This window comes from Mesoplodon bidens (assembly GCF_964165515.1).
Source record: "Mesoplodon bidens genome assembly, chromosome: 2".
NCBI classification, from domain to species: domain Eukaryota; kingdom Metazoa; phylum Chordata; class Mammalia; order Artiodactyla; family Ziphiidae; genus Mesoplodon; species Mesoplodon bidens.
The window spans coordinates 121,726,095-121,739,258 of NC_138177.1; the positions used below are offsets into that span (position 1 = coordinate 121,726,095).

At 38.9% G+C, this 13,164-nt stretch overlaps 1 protein-coding gene across 1 annotated transcript in view; it reads right to left on the bottom strand.

Annotated features, from left to right (window-relative positions):
• The window catches only part of TNNI3K (TNNI3 interacting kinase), a gene marked incomplete at its 3' end in the record, with an annotated part of 285,990 nt that overhangs the window by 55,820 nt on the left and 217,006 nt on the right, over positions 1 to 13,164 (bottom strand). Inside the window, exons 22-23 of the mRNA XM_081226315.1 lie at positions 11,675 to 11,734; positions 8,037 to 8,209 (exon numbers count right to left, since the gene is read on the bottom strand). Coding sequence (XP_081082441.1) covers positions 8,037 to 8,209; positions 11,675 to 11,734 — 233 coding nt within the window. The remainder of the gene's footprint in view (positions 1 to 8,036; positions 8,210 to 11,674; positions 11,735 to 13,164) is intronic.

The following is a 13,164-nucleotide window of genomic DNA, read 5'->3' on the forward strand; positions in this document are numbered from 1 at the left end:
GGGAAAATAAAGGTGTTTTCAGAATGGAAAACTCCTTTTCCATTCAATAGTAAGATAACAGAATCCCAGGTGAGAGTTACCTAAGGGGACGAATGTGTTCATGAACTAATGCTCTTGTGAAGGAAGGCTGTTCTTTTTGGCCTTTTACCTGGGTAGCCTCCTGACATCAAACATCCCAGCAGCTTTTAAAATCCCTCTGTTTTTATGTAGCTTCATGAGAGATCACATAGCTTTTACAAACTTGGTTACATATCTCCCATTATGGGGCCATAAAATAGAGAACAGAGGGCTTCCCTGGTTGCACAGTGGTTAAGAATCCACCTGTCAATGCAGGGGACATGGGTTCAAGCCCTGGTCTGGGAAGATCCCTCATGCCGCGGAGCAACTAAGCCCGTGCACCATGACTACTGAGCCTGTGTTATTTAAGTCTAAATAAACCATAGCTGTGTAAAACAATAAAATAATATCTAAGCTGTGGAATTAGAAAAATCATACTAAAATAAAATAATGGATAGAAGTATATAATTTGGGAGGGAATGAATGAAACTAAAATACTCTAAAATCTCTTTTATTTGGGAGTAGGACAAGTATATTAATATAAAATTTATTAAATTTAATATGTTAAAGTTTCTAGGGTACACACTAAGGAACAGAAAACCAGAGTGCCTATTCAAATAATCCAAAGGAAAACAGGAAAAGGACAGAGTGAGAAAAAATCCCAGAGAGAATAAAATAATGTGGTAGCAATGAATTCAAATTATTTCAGCAATCACAATGAATGTAACAATCAACATGACAAAAGGTATAAGAACCTTGCAGAGAAGATTATAAAACCTAACTAAAAGATGTTAAAGAACATCTAAATAAATACAAAAAGTACTATGTTCATGGCAAGGGAGACTCAATTATCATAAAGATGTCATATCTTCCCATATTGATCTATAGGTTTAAAATACCTATAATCAAAATCTTATGTTTTTGTGAAAAATCCAAGCTGATTATAAAATTTATATGGAAGAGAAAAAGTCAAGAATAATCAAGAATAGTCAAGATGGGATGTGCCCTACCAGAAATCAAGAGTTTAATAATGTTATTGTAATTAAAATCATATACAACTGACACAGGGATAAACATATGTCCCAAAGGAACAGAATAGAAAAACTGAAAACAGACCTATCTAAATGTAGATCCTTGATATGTGAAAGAACTGCTTTTATAGATCACTGGGAAAGGGATGACTATTCTTTTTAAAAAGGAGGAAAAGAAAGTTCATGGTCGTTATTTCATGTTTGTTCATCCTGTTCTCTTTATACCTGAACTATATTTCCATCATCTCTCTCTTCAGTGAAACCTTTCTAAACTACCTCAACTCAAAGCAAACTCCCCTTTTAAAACACACTGGGAATGAATGTGTCAGTGCCTTCTTTTGTCATACGTTTCCAGCACCCAATTTCTATTCGTTTGTTTACTACAAAGAAATAAGCAGACATTTAATGTCCTAATAGTGAGGGGGTGGGATGGAAAAAAGTTTGAATTAACTGGTCGTTCATTATTTTCGGATAAAAAAATTTGAACTTGACCGGAAAGTAAGGGTCAAAATTCTGAGCGCCACAGTTTTACTCAAATGTCAGAAATACAAAGCATGGTATTCATAGCCCAATTAATGATTCCTCTAATTTATTATAGATAAAAATATTTAATATTCACCACTTACAGTTCAGTTATAAATGAGATATTGTAGGCACCAGAAAAAAAAACACAAAAGAAAATTTCTTCCCTTAAAGTACTTATGAGCTAATGGGCAATTAAAAATAAATGATCATAATACAAGACAAAACAACACAAATGTATAACGTGGCACAAACTACCGTAGCCTTTGGTAAGGCATAACTAAGGAGGAGTTAGTCCCAGAAAAGGCTCTTTCATGACACAGTGATCAAGCTGACTAGATATTACTGAAGGCTGATTAATATTTTGATAAGATTGGGTGGGAGTGTTGAGGTTAAAAAATATGATATAGAAATAGATTGACAGTAAATTAAACATGGGGTGTGTATGGGAAATAGTAGAACTTCTAGTTTGTCTATACTGTGTGTCACCAGGGATGCTATTGCTATTCTGTGCATGATAATTCTTTATTTTGTGGGATTGTCCAAAACATTGTAGGAAATTCAACACTCTGCCCCCCCTCCCACTAAAAATCAGTGGCACCTCCCTTGTCACTGGGAAATACCAAAAATACCAAAATACCAAAAAATACCTCCTACAGTTCCCAAAACCCTAGAACATTTTTTGAGAAGGGAAGTGACAGGATCAATGTCTAGAACCACTGGAACATCTGATGTTTACTGGGAGGGAAAACTGGAAATGTGTTTCACTGGTCATTTTGGATTATGGATGACATAACGTCACTTAATTTTAGAGGCAATGTGGAATTAATGGTAGTTTTAAAGTAGGGTAGTGATATAATTGGAAGTCTACAGAAGGAAGATTACGCTGGCAGTAGAGGGTTAAGTGGATTATGGCATGGGGAAGATGGGACTCGAGGGAGAGAAGTTAAAGACATGACAAAGAAAGCAGAGCAGCCAAGTTTGGACATATGGACTGGGGGCTAACTGTGTGTGTGTGTGTGTGTGTGTGTGTGTGTGTGAGAGAGAGACACAGAGAGCGAGAGAGAGACAGAGAGTTGGAGCCATGGGTTGAAATTGCTGATTGTGGTGAGCTGGCAAGAGAAATAAATTGGGAATGAAGAAGGGATTGGAAGAAAAGTGAACATTTAAGGCGCCTGAGGGAAGTTTCAGTACAAAGAAGCATGAAGAAGAGGTAGGTAGTAGACTAAAAAGGGGAGTATTTGCCCTTCCGTGGTGAGGAGACACCACACTATGGCTGATACTGGATAAACCGTCCTGCTCCACAGAAGCGAGTGGACACAAGCCCCTCAGCGCTCCTTTTTTCATTCCTCCTAGGAACATTGGTTTCATGGTGCTATCATCTTACACAGTTGCTGCATTCTGGAAAAACTATGTGTAAATTAAAATTTGATAACATATTCAACTTTTATAAGTTGAATTGCATTCTAAGTGCACTAGGCAAGCTTTCTATTTAAAGGAACCCTTTCATGGACCCTTTTGTAATGTGAAAAATTAATTCCAAATCAATCTGTTTCACAGTTCCAATCTCTGGATCTCTGCTTTCTTCTCCTGGACAGCTAACTAGGTCATAGCATTCTATTCTCAGAGCCCAGCCCCACATAAACACTAATTGGTTTTCACATCTGAAAGGTTGTGTATCACTTTGTCATTTCTAAATATACATGATGTAATCCATGTACAAGATGGGAGATTTCATACCCTGTGGGAGGAGCAAGTGCCACATGCTTAGTTTTCCAAATATATCTAAAGACACAAAGTATTTTAAAAGAGGCAGAACTTCAGGAGTGCCTTCCCCAAACTCAGATTTCATCAGTTTGGGGTTTCAGCAGGAATTAACAAATGTCTATTACCTTCAGAGAAGATATCTGACACAGTTTCCCACCTTGATATTTATTTTATAAAGGAAAATAATAATTAAAAACAAATGTGGAAATAGAAACCAAAATCCCCTCCAAATCAAGAATTACAAAACTACAGGCTGTAACTTTCATAACCCCAAAATTGAAAAAAATAAATGCATTATTTTAAAGACATTGTTGAGGGCTCCGAGACCCAAAACTGGGAACACTTTGGGTGAGGACTACAGGCCATATCTTGTTGCTATTTAAGAAAAAATAATGCTGGGCTAAAAATTACACCTTGTGTGATTGTAATGAGTTAGTTAGAAAGCCTCTTAGAGCTTGCTAGCACCTTGCAAGGACTTTTGGGAGAGACCACACAGGTAATCAGCCTTCAGAATGGTCGCCTTTTGTCACAGCTGCTGTTTCACCTTGGCACTCATGTTCCTCTTTTGTTTATCCCATCAGTTGCATCAGATTGACTGGCAGGTTAGATTGTAGTATTCACTTTCAGCATGCTTCTCATGCTTGGATGTATATTGGGCTCACCTGGAAAACGTTAAAAGCTTCTGAAGTCTGGGTGCCATCCCCATGGATTTTGGTTTAATTGGTCCTGGGCACTGGTACTTGTAAAAGTTCCCCAGGTAATTCTAATGTGCAGCCAAAGAGCCGCTGAATTCCAGGTTGTTAAACTCATGGCCCTGCTAGATCCTTGGATTCTTTGACTTTAAGAAACTATTGATCTCTGGTCTCATTTGCTCTTTCCTATACATGCTGAAAAGGCAGGCTTGGGAGGAGTAATTGAATTCTTTTCCTGACCAACTTCCAGAAGACATTGGAAGAAGTCCAGCAAATACAAGTATTGGCAAAATATATCAAACTTCTGAAAAGTGACACATCCTGTGCCAGAGAAATTCAGAAAGCATAGGAGAGTCCTGGGTGAGGACTCCAATTCTGCTTCAATAAACTTAGTAAAGTTACTTACTCTTTCTGAGCCTCAGTTTCCTTATCTATAAAAATTGGAATACCTAACTTCTAAGGTTTACTTAAATGAGTATTCAAAGTGTCTAAAATAGTGCCTGGCATGCAGTAGAAGTGCAATAGTGATAGTTATTTAAATGGAAAGAATAGAGAAAATAATTAAATCTTCTTGACTGATTATGCTCCAAAATAATAATAATTACAAATTATTGAGCCAATTTATCCAATGTTTTATCCTCAGGACAAATATTTGTTACATATTGACTTCATTCCAATTACACTGCTAGCTACTAGGGTTACAGATATGAATAAAACAGACATGGTGTATCTTACAACTTAGCTAAATGCTTTACTTATTTCTGGAGTTGATTTCAAACAGTCCAAAGATTGACCTTACTAGAGGGGTGATACAATTACAAACTGACCTTCAATGCACCCTCACAACAAATACTCAGGGTGTGCTAGGCTGTTAAGAGAAATTTGTACCAAGTAGACAGACAAGTACTTATCAGGGTTCCATAACTGTCCAGAAGGACCAGGGAGGTATAAAAAACCATGTGAGATTATCAAAGGGAGCATCTCAAAACACCTGATGATGTTTTCCCACCCTGTTTGGGCAGTTTTAGGAGTAGTGGTATACCTTCTGGGTTCTTGAAGGCCAGAGCAGCTGTGTTCCCTCCACCCCCAGCTCACCCAGTTGGGTGTGCTGCTGTGCCTCCCATCTGGGTAGCTGTCTATGTATTATAAGTTGTGTGACTAACCTACATTATGGGAACTTGCACCCTTTGCTTGGGTCTGTTGGCATTTTTCACTCAGTCACTTTGTGACAATACTGCCTCTCCCAGTAACAATCCTAAGAGCTAGTATTACTATCTGTATATTACATATAAGATGTAGGTAACTTGCCCAAGGTCACCGAGCTCTTAAGTGGTAAAGCCAAGACTGAACCTCAGATCTGACTTCACAGCTCATCCTCTTAACCTCTGCCTCAAGTGGACAAACCTTGAGTGACTATGCTTTGGAAATACCAAAATCTGTCTCTTCAGATAATTAATTTTAAAACCACAAGTAAAGAAGAAGAACAGATGGAATTAGAAGATGATGTTGTGACTGAACCTAATCTAATCTTGGCCTATGAGCCCCTTATGAAATTATGTGAGAGACTGGAGTCCAATAAAGAAATGTGTCCAGTTTGCCTTGTTATCAATCAAGCCTGCTGATACTTAACTTCATGACATTCCATAGATTAAAGTTCATGATTCAGGTTCTCATCTCTTCATAGCTGCAGCTGCAACTCTTTTGTCAGACCAGGAATTTAATAACTATGGCTAAAAAGGCAACAGTAGCAATTTGTAGATGGTATAGGATCCTTGCTAAATCCAGATAGTCTTTCCTCACCTTCAGGATAAAAATGTTGACTCTGATGACAGAATGTGTGAATGTGTATATGTGTGTATAAGTGCGCGTGTGTAATGGCGCATGTACAAATGCTCTGGAGCACATGTGGGAGGACAGAGATTTTAAGCCAGTCTTTTCTGATTTTCCAGGAGTTGCAGTATGCACTTTGTAGGGTATCCATGGAGCAGTGCCTGCCTTTATTGTTCTCCATCCAGATCAGGCCATTGGCGACCAGGTTTACATACATGAAATATGACCCCACCTTCACTCCAACCACACTTGTTTAGACCAGAGGTGGCCATATAATCCAAAGGGACCCATCATATTTTCTCACATGGCAGACTGTACTTATTCCTACTTCATTATGCTTTTTGTATTTATGCCTTTTGCCATATGACTCTGTAGGACCTCCCACTAGAGGCTGAGTATATTTTCTCTCCCTATCGATGTTGGACTCAGCTATGTGACTTGCTCAAGGAATGTCGTAGGATGCAGGAGACTGTGTATTGGGGATTGGGGCGTGTAAATGGCATAGTTTGCTATGGAAGAAAGCTGAACTCTTTTTTCCTCTTTTTCTGACTTGCCCCTTTGCTTAAACTTTTTTTTGTGGCTTTTGTTTTTCCTTGAGGTAAAGTTCACATAATATAAAATTAATCATTTTAAAGTGAAAAATTCTGTGGCATTTAGTATATTCACAATGTTTTGTAACCACCACCTCTATCTAATTCCAAAATATTTTCATCCCCCCAAAATAAAATCCCATATCCATTAAGCAGTTACTGCTAATTTCCTCCTCCCCCACCCAGACCCTGGGGCCACCAATCTACTTTTTTTTTTTTTTTTTTTTTTGCATTATGCGGGCCTCTCACTGTTGTGGCCTCTCCCATTGTGGAGCACAGGCTCCGGACGCACAGGGTCAACGGCCACGGCTCACAGGCCTAGCCGCTCCGCAGCATGTGGGATCTTCCCGGACTGGGGCACGAACCCACGTCCCCTGCATCGGCAGGCAGACTCTCAACCACTGCGCCACCAGGGAAGCCCACCACCAATCTACTTTTTGTTTTTATGGATTTACCTATTGCTATTGACAGAACTGTGTCCCCCCTCTCTCCAATTTCATATGTTGGGGCCCTAACCCCTATGTGACTATATTGGAAATAGGGTCTTTAAGGATGTGATTAAGGTTAAATGAGGTCAGAAGAATGAAGCCCTTGATCTGACAGAATTCGTGCCCTTATCAAAAGATAAAAAGACTCCAGAGCTCTCTCTGCCATGTGAGGGTACAGTGAGAAGGTGGCCATCTGTAAACCAGGAAAATGGCTATTTGAAAGTCTCACTAGAACCCAACAGTGCTGGCACCCTGATGTCAGATTCCAGCCTCCATGGTGAGAAATTTCTGTTGTTTAAACCATCCAATCTATGGTATTTTGTTATAGCTACCCAAACTGACTAGTACACCTATTCTGGACATTCATATAAATAGGATCACATACAATATGTGATCTTTGTCCCTGGCTTACTTCATTTAGCATGTTTTCAGGGTTCATCCATGCTGTAACATGCATCAGTACGTCATTCCTGTTATGGCTGGATAATATTCTATTGTATGGATACCACATTTTTTATCTATTCATCTGTTGATGGATTTTTTTTTCCCACCTTTTGGCTATTGCGAATAGTGCTGCTATAAACATTTGAGTACAGGTATTTGTTGAGTATCTATTTTCAATTCTTTTGGAAATATACCTAGGGGTGGAATTGCTGGGTCATAAGGTAATTCTCAGAACACTGAACTTTTGGTGCTCAGACCTTCAGAGTTGCTTCTTGATTCCCACACAAGAAATTCTTCCTTAAATTCCATAAGAAACTCCCAGAATACTTTCAATAAATTCCTTTTGTTGCTGTAGCTAGACAGTTCTTGCTGTAGTTAGACAATTCTTGCTTAAGCAAGAGTTAACCTGAAGCTTAGAGAACCTAGACTAACAGACAACAAAATTTCTAATTTTTGATCAAAATATTAGAAGAAAAACAGGTTCAAATCTCCCCTTTCAAAGTTTGCCACAGGGGTGGTAAGTTCCCTGTTGATACTAAGAAAATCAGGTGATTATCTTGATGAACTTCTGGAATCTGACTTGACTGTGTAACTGTTGCTTAGACTACCACTTACCTTTGGGACCAGGCAGCATAGGACCTTGCATTTAGAGCATATTCCAATTCAAAACGACTCCGCAAAGCTGCCACGTGGCTCCGCCCAGGCCCTCCTCCACGGCTCAGCAGACAATCAGAAGAAGAGGAAGGTGAGAGAGACCCACTGCTGTTACTTGATGCAGGAGACATCAGCTGAGTGAAGGAGGGGCAATTTCAATCAATTAATAAATCCAACAGGCTTAACAGCATAGTATAGAATGTAGATTTATTTTAACTTTCCATTCTAGGATTTCTCATATTTTAATTTCTATTCATCTCAGCTTGCTTTTCCTTTCAGCCTCTGATGGCAACACGTGGCTAGCTTTTTTTGACCCAGTTCTGTGATGAGAGCTGGCCCATAAAACTTATGCTTGTCTTTAACAAAGCACAGTAGGCTCAAATCAGATTCGTAAAATAGGACGTTATTATTTAATGGTTAAAAGATTCTCTACATTTTTCACTATGGTGATGAGATTCATGGCAGAGCTCCTTTAAATTGGAGCTTACAATTATTCCCTTTACATAAAATTATTCCCTTTACATAAAATGGATTTACACACTTTCCCAAAAATACAACCATTTTATAAAATGAAGGCTGCTTTAGTGTCCAGCAAGCATGAGGACTAAATAGAGTTGTTGTAAGAGAATTTTTAAAAATATTTACAAATAGTTAAGTATTGTTAGAAAATAGAAGAGTGTGAGGGAAGAAAATGAGAAAGAGAAGAGGAAAAATACGAAAGTAGTTTTCTTGAACTTTTGACACCCTTGTTACTTATGCACTCTACCTAACACAACTGAGAATATTAGTGCTTTGACATTATAATTTCATAAGACATGTAGAGAGCAGACTTTGGTTTTAAAAAAAATAATATATATAAATTCTAAACTCTTCACAGTAGCCAAGACATTTCTAAGTAAAGCTCTGAGAATCATGTGATGTCAGTATTGAAATGAACCTTCAAACACTTCAATGATTTAATCTCTTTTGTGTATCCTTTTCAAGTCAGCTATGCAATCTGATGGGGAACCTCCAGTGATGGGGAACTCACTATCTCCAGATCCATTCATTTATGTTAGGACAGCTCTGACCATTGGAAAGTTCTTCCTCACAATTAACCAGTTCTATTATTGTACTTCATTTCCATCTGTTGGGCCACAGAGAACCAGGCCATTCCCTTTCCTATATGACAGTTCTTCAGATTTTTAAAAACAGCTGTTGACTCATCCTAGATTTGTCTTCTCTGGGATAAGCATCCCTGGTTCCTCTAATTGGCTCTCACATACAGGATTTTCAATCCATTCACCACTCTGATCTTTATTCCCTAAAATTTGTGTTACAGTTTTAATTATCCCTTTAAAAGGACATAGCTGAGGGCTTCCCTGGTGGCGCAGTGGTTAAGAGTCCGCCTGCCGATGCAGGGGACACGGGTTCGTGCCCCGGTCCGGGAGGATCCCACATGCCGCGGAGTGGATGGGCCCATGAGCCATGGCCGCTGAGCCTGGGCGTTCGGAGCCTGTGCTCCGCAACGGGAGAGGCCACAACAGTGAGGGGCCTGCGTACCGCAAAAATAAATAAATAAATTAAAAAAAAAAAAAAAAGGACATAGCTGGGAACTATTTTGTTTGGCCATCTCAGGAGAGAGAGGAATGATCACATTCTTTATTCAGATGCAAGACAGTTACTTCATATTCTTATTCAGATGCAAGACAGTTACTTCATATTCTAACTCCCCCAAAGCTTATTATCCACTAACCTTCATGATGCTCCTAAACCGTATCTCCAACATTTGATTCTTTTACTATTGTTTCTTTGACTCTGGTGTATGATGATATATTTATTCCTATTAAATTATTTCTTAGACATATCCTACTACCTTTCCTGCTTTCAAATATTTGTTGTCTCTCTCAACTTTACTATAGCTACAAATGTGATGAGCAGAGCCTTCCTGACCTTGATCTAAACCACCGACTAAAAAGTTGAAGAGTAGAGAGGATAGAGCCTTATGGAACTACACAAGTTAAGATCCTTAAAGATGATTCTAGTCCATTAATTAGTGCAATGCAATTCAGCAAATTCTCTTTGAATATAGCCCATAGTTATTCGTCTTTTCCACTAGGGGAGATTGTGCGAAGAGGCTTGGTCAATATAAAAAGACTAGCTAGCTTAGCAGATCCTACCATTGTCCCTGTTTCTGGAATTCACTCTCTGATCTAACTGGATATATCCCAGGCTTGGCGCAGCCTTGCTCTGTCAAACACAAAGGTTCAGAGTGAGAGGATACTTGGAACTCAAGCCTGAAAAGCATCTCTCAACATCCCAAGCCTCTGGAAGATGCTCTTGTTAGTAGGGGCTGCTGTAGTCTCACCAAATATACTTCTACTTCTCTCCACCTCATTTGTTTCAGGACTGAAGAGAAGGGAAAGGAAGTTTTATGTTTAAAGAATAAAGCTTCCTCTTTGTAAGTTCCAGTAAAGATTCAAGAGACACAGCCACTCACTTCAGGCAGTAATTGCAGACGTGGAACACTTTTCCAAAAGATTAGGTTCCAGGGAATTCCCTGGTGGTGCAGTGGTTAAGACTTCGTGCTCCCAATGCAGGGGGCCCAGGTTCGATCCCTGGCCAGGGAACTAGATCCCACATACATGCCACAACTAAGAGTTCGTATGCCACAACTAAAGAGCCCACGAGGTGCAACTAAGGATCCCGCAGGCCAGATTTAATAAGACCCAGCACAACCAACTAAATAAATATTAGAAAAAAAAAAAAAGATTAAGTTCCAGTCACTCTTTGTTAAGATTTTAAGGAAAGAAAACTTTCCTTGGATGGTTCCACTTTGGGATTTAGCTGTGCAATCTCAGGTTGATGCTGTTTTTCCCCATTTTTGCCCCTCCATACACTCGTTTATATGTGAGCCTGTATGTGTGATGTCCATCCCTCTCTCCTGTAGCACTCACTTGCATTTGGGAATATATTATTATTTTTGAATTAGTGCTCATGTTTCAGTTCCCTTGCCTATTTTCAAATGCTATCTCCAGAACAGGTGTATAGAAAATTAAGGCAATTATAGAGAAAATTAAAGCAAACAGCTCCTTGATATTAAGGAAAGAAAATTCCATTAGTCTCATTACCAACACATATCACTTTATGTAACATATATGTGGTATAAAAGCAATGCCTCCCAATTAATTTATGTGCTAATTTTAGTAATAATTTTTCCTGCTCTTATTGAACATAAATGGACAATGGCTTAATGTTTTAGCTTACATTTCATTGTTTGTAAGAAATTTTGTATAGAAAGTAATGATTTACATAATTACCTTCTAACACATTTATTTTTAAATTTTTACATATCAATTTTTTAAGCTATGCATACCCATGTCCATTTGCTTGCCTGATTATTTGTTGGAAGGATCCCAATTCACTCTGAATTTGCCTTTGCTCTACAGATGCAGTCAATTCTCCTCCACCCTAAGAACTTAATTGACAGGGTGAAAATATGAATGGAGTTATGGACACTCACACTTTCTTTCCACAAGCACCACCTTAACTACATTCCCCAACATCGTTGGATATTCAAGCCTTTGTAATGGACATATTTCAGAAGCCAAAGTTCTTACCTCAGTGTTGCAGAGACACTCTTCTAACTTGGTAACAACTTCAGAAAATTCAGGTCTTCCCTGTAAATAAAGAAAAGACTTCTTTTCCTCAAAGAATAAAAGGGATGTAGCTGTCTTTGGATTTTAAAAATTGGATATTTGTATGTGCAAAGAGTGAGATTAACAATAAAGTAGATTTTTATTTAAAGTACACTTGTATTGAAGTGTTAATTGAATGCTCACTTGCTGTTCATGGAGGGATGTTGAGTCTCCCTCTGATAAGAGTTTTAAGTCAGAATTTGCAACTACATTCAGATAATGAAATAGTGGAAAAGCTTTAATTAGCTTTGTGCGCTTTTACGCGGCAGGTTTGCCTCTACAAAATCAAATAATAAAAGTGAATACTAAAAACTATTAACTATCTCAGTGCCCTATAATACACTGTTCAATGTGTCTGTAGGGAAAGAACTGCTACAGCTAATTTTATAATTAGCTTCATTTTTGAAAATACCATCTCAGATTCAAAACTAAGATCAATAGCAACCTCATGACTATGCCCTACTTTAGGGGTTAAGATAAGCTTTTAATCTTCAAAAACTGTCATTAAAGATATTGTCCACTATGAATCTTCGTGTCAGATGAGTTTTGTCAAATAAACATTTCTTGTATTCTGATTATATTCCAAGCTTTGTTATAGTTGCTAGAGATATATAAATGACTATGGATCTATGGAAAAAATTCTCGGGATTTTAGAAAAAGTTGGTTTCTTTTGAAGAAATTATATGCCTTCTTTTTTCAGGTCCTAAGGACATGTTACATAACCTATCATTTCTCCCTTTATGAAACTTTCACTGCCAGGAGGTGGATAGCCCAATTTAACATACAGGTGCAGTAACCAACTAATTTAGATTCTTAGTAGAACAATTTCTCCCTTAATATCTAGCCCTCCCCTGAGGACACTGCTTCCCCCAGAGCTCTCTCAAGAGGAAGCTGTTTTCTCTCACATATTCCTGTACTTCTAGGTGGGTGGGGATGGTACTGGGGGTAAGCGGAGGGGGGGATGTCTGTGTCTGTCTGTGTCTTTCTCACTGACATTGTAACTTCCAAATGGTTTCTCCTGGAATAGCCACCAGTTTGTCAAGCTTTTCCCCAGAGTCCTCTCCTTTCTCTGAAGGTTTTGCATCTGGCTCACTGTCATGCTCTCTAGCACTACTCTCAGTGCTTTTATTATCCATGCAGATAATCATTAAGGTGGCCTGACCTCTGGGGCCCTTTGTCTCCCCTTCTGCAATGCTCTTATCCTCTACCTTCCCTTGGTCACTTAGCTCCCCAGTCATTCATACCCTAGGCCCTGTTACCAGCGACGCCTGCAACTCCTCTGTGCTCTCCATCCTCACAGTTTCCGTCAGATGGCCCTGGGGCTCTACCTCCTCTCTACCGAGCTCACTTCATCCCGAGCTCTGACTCCAACAACTTTGACGGCATAAACCATCTTACCACTTAAGAAGACG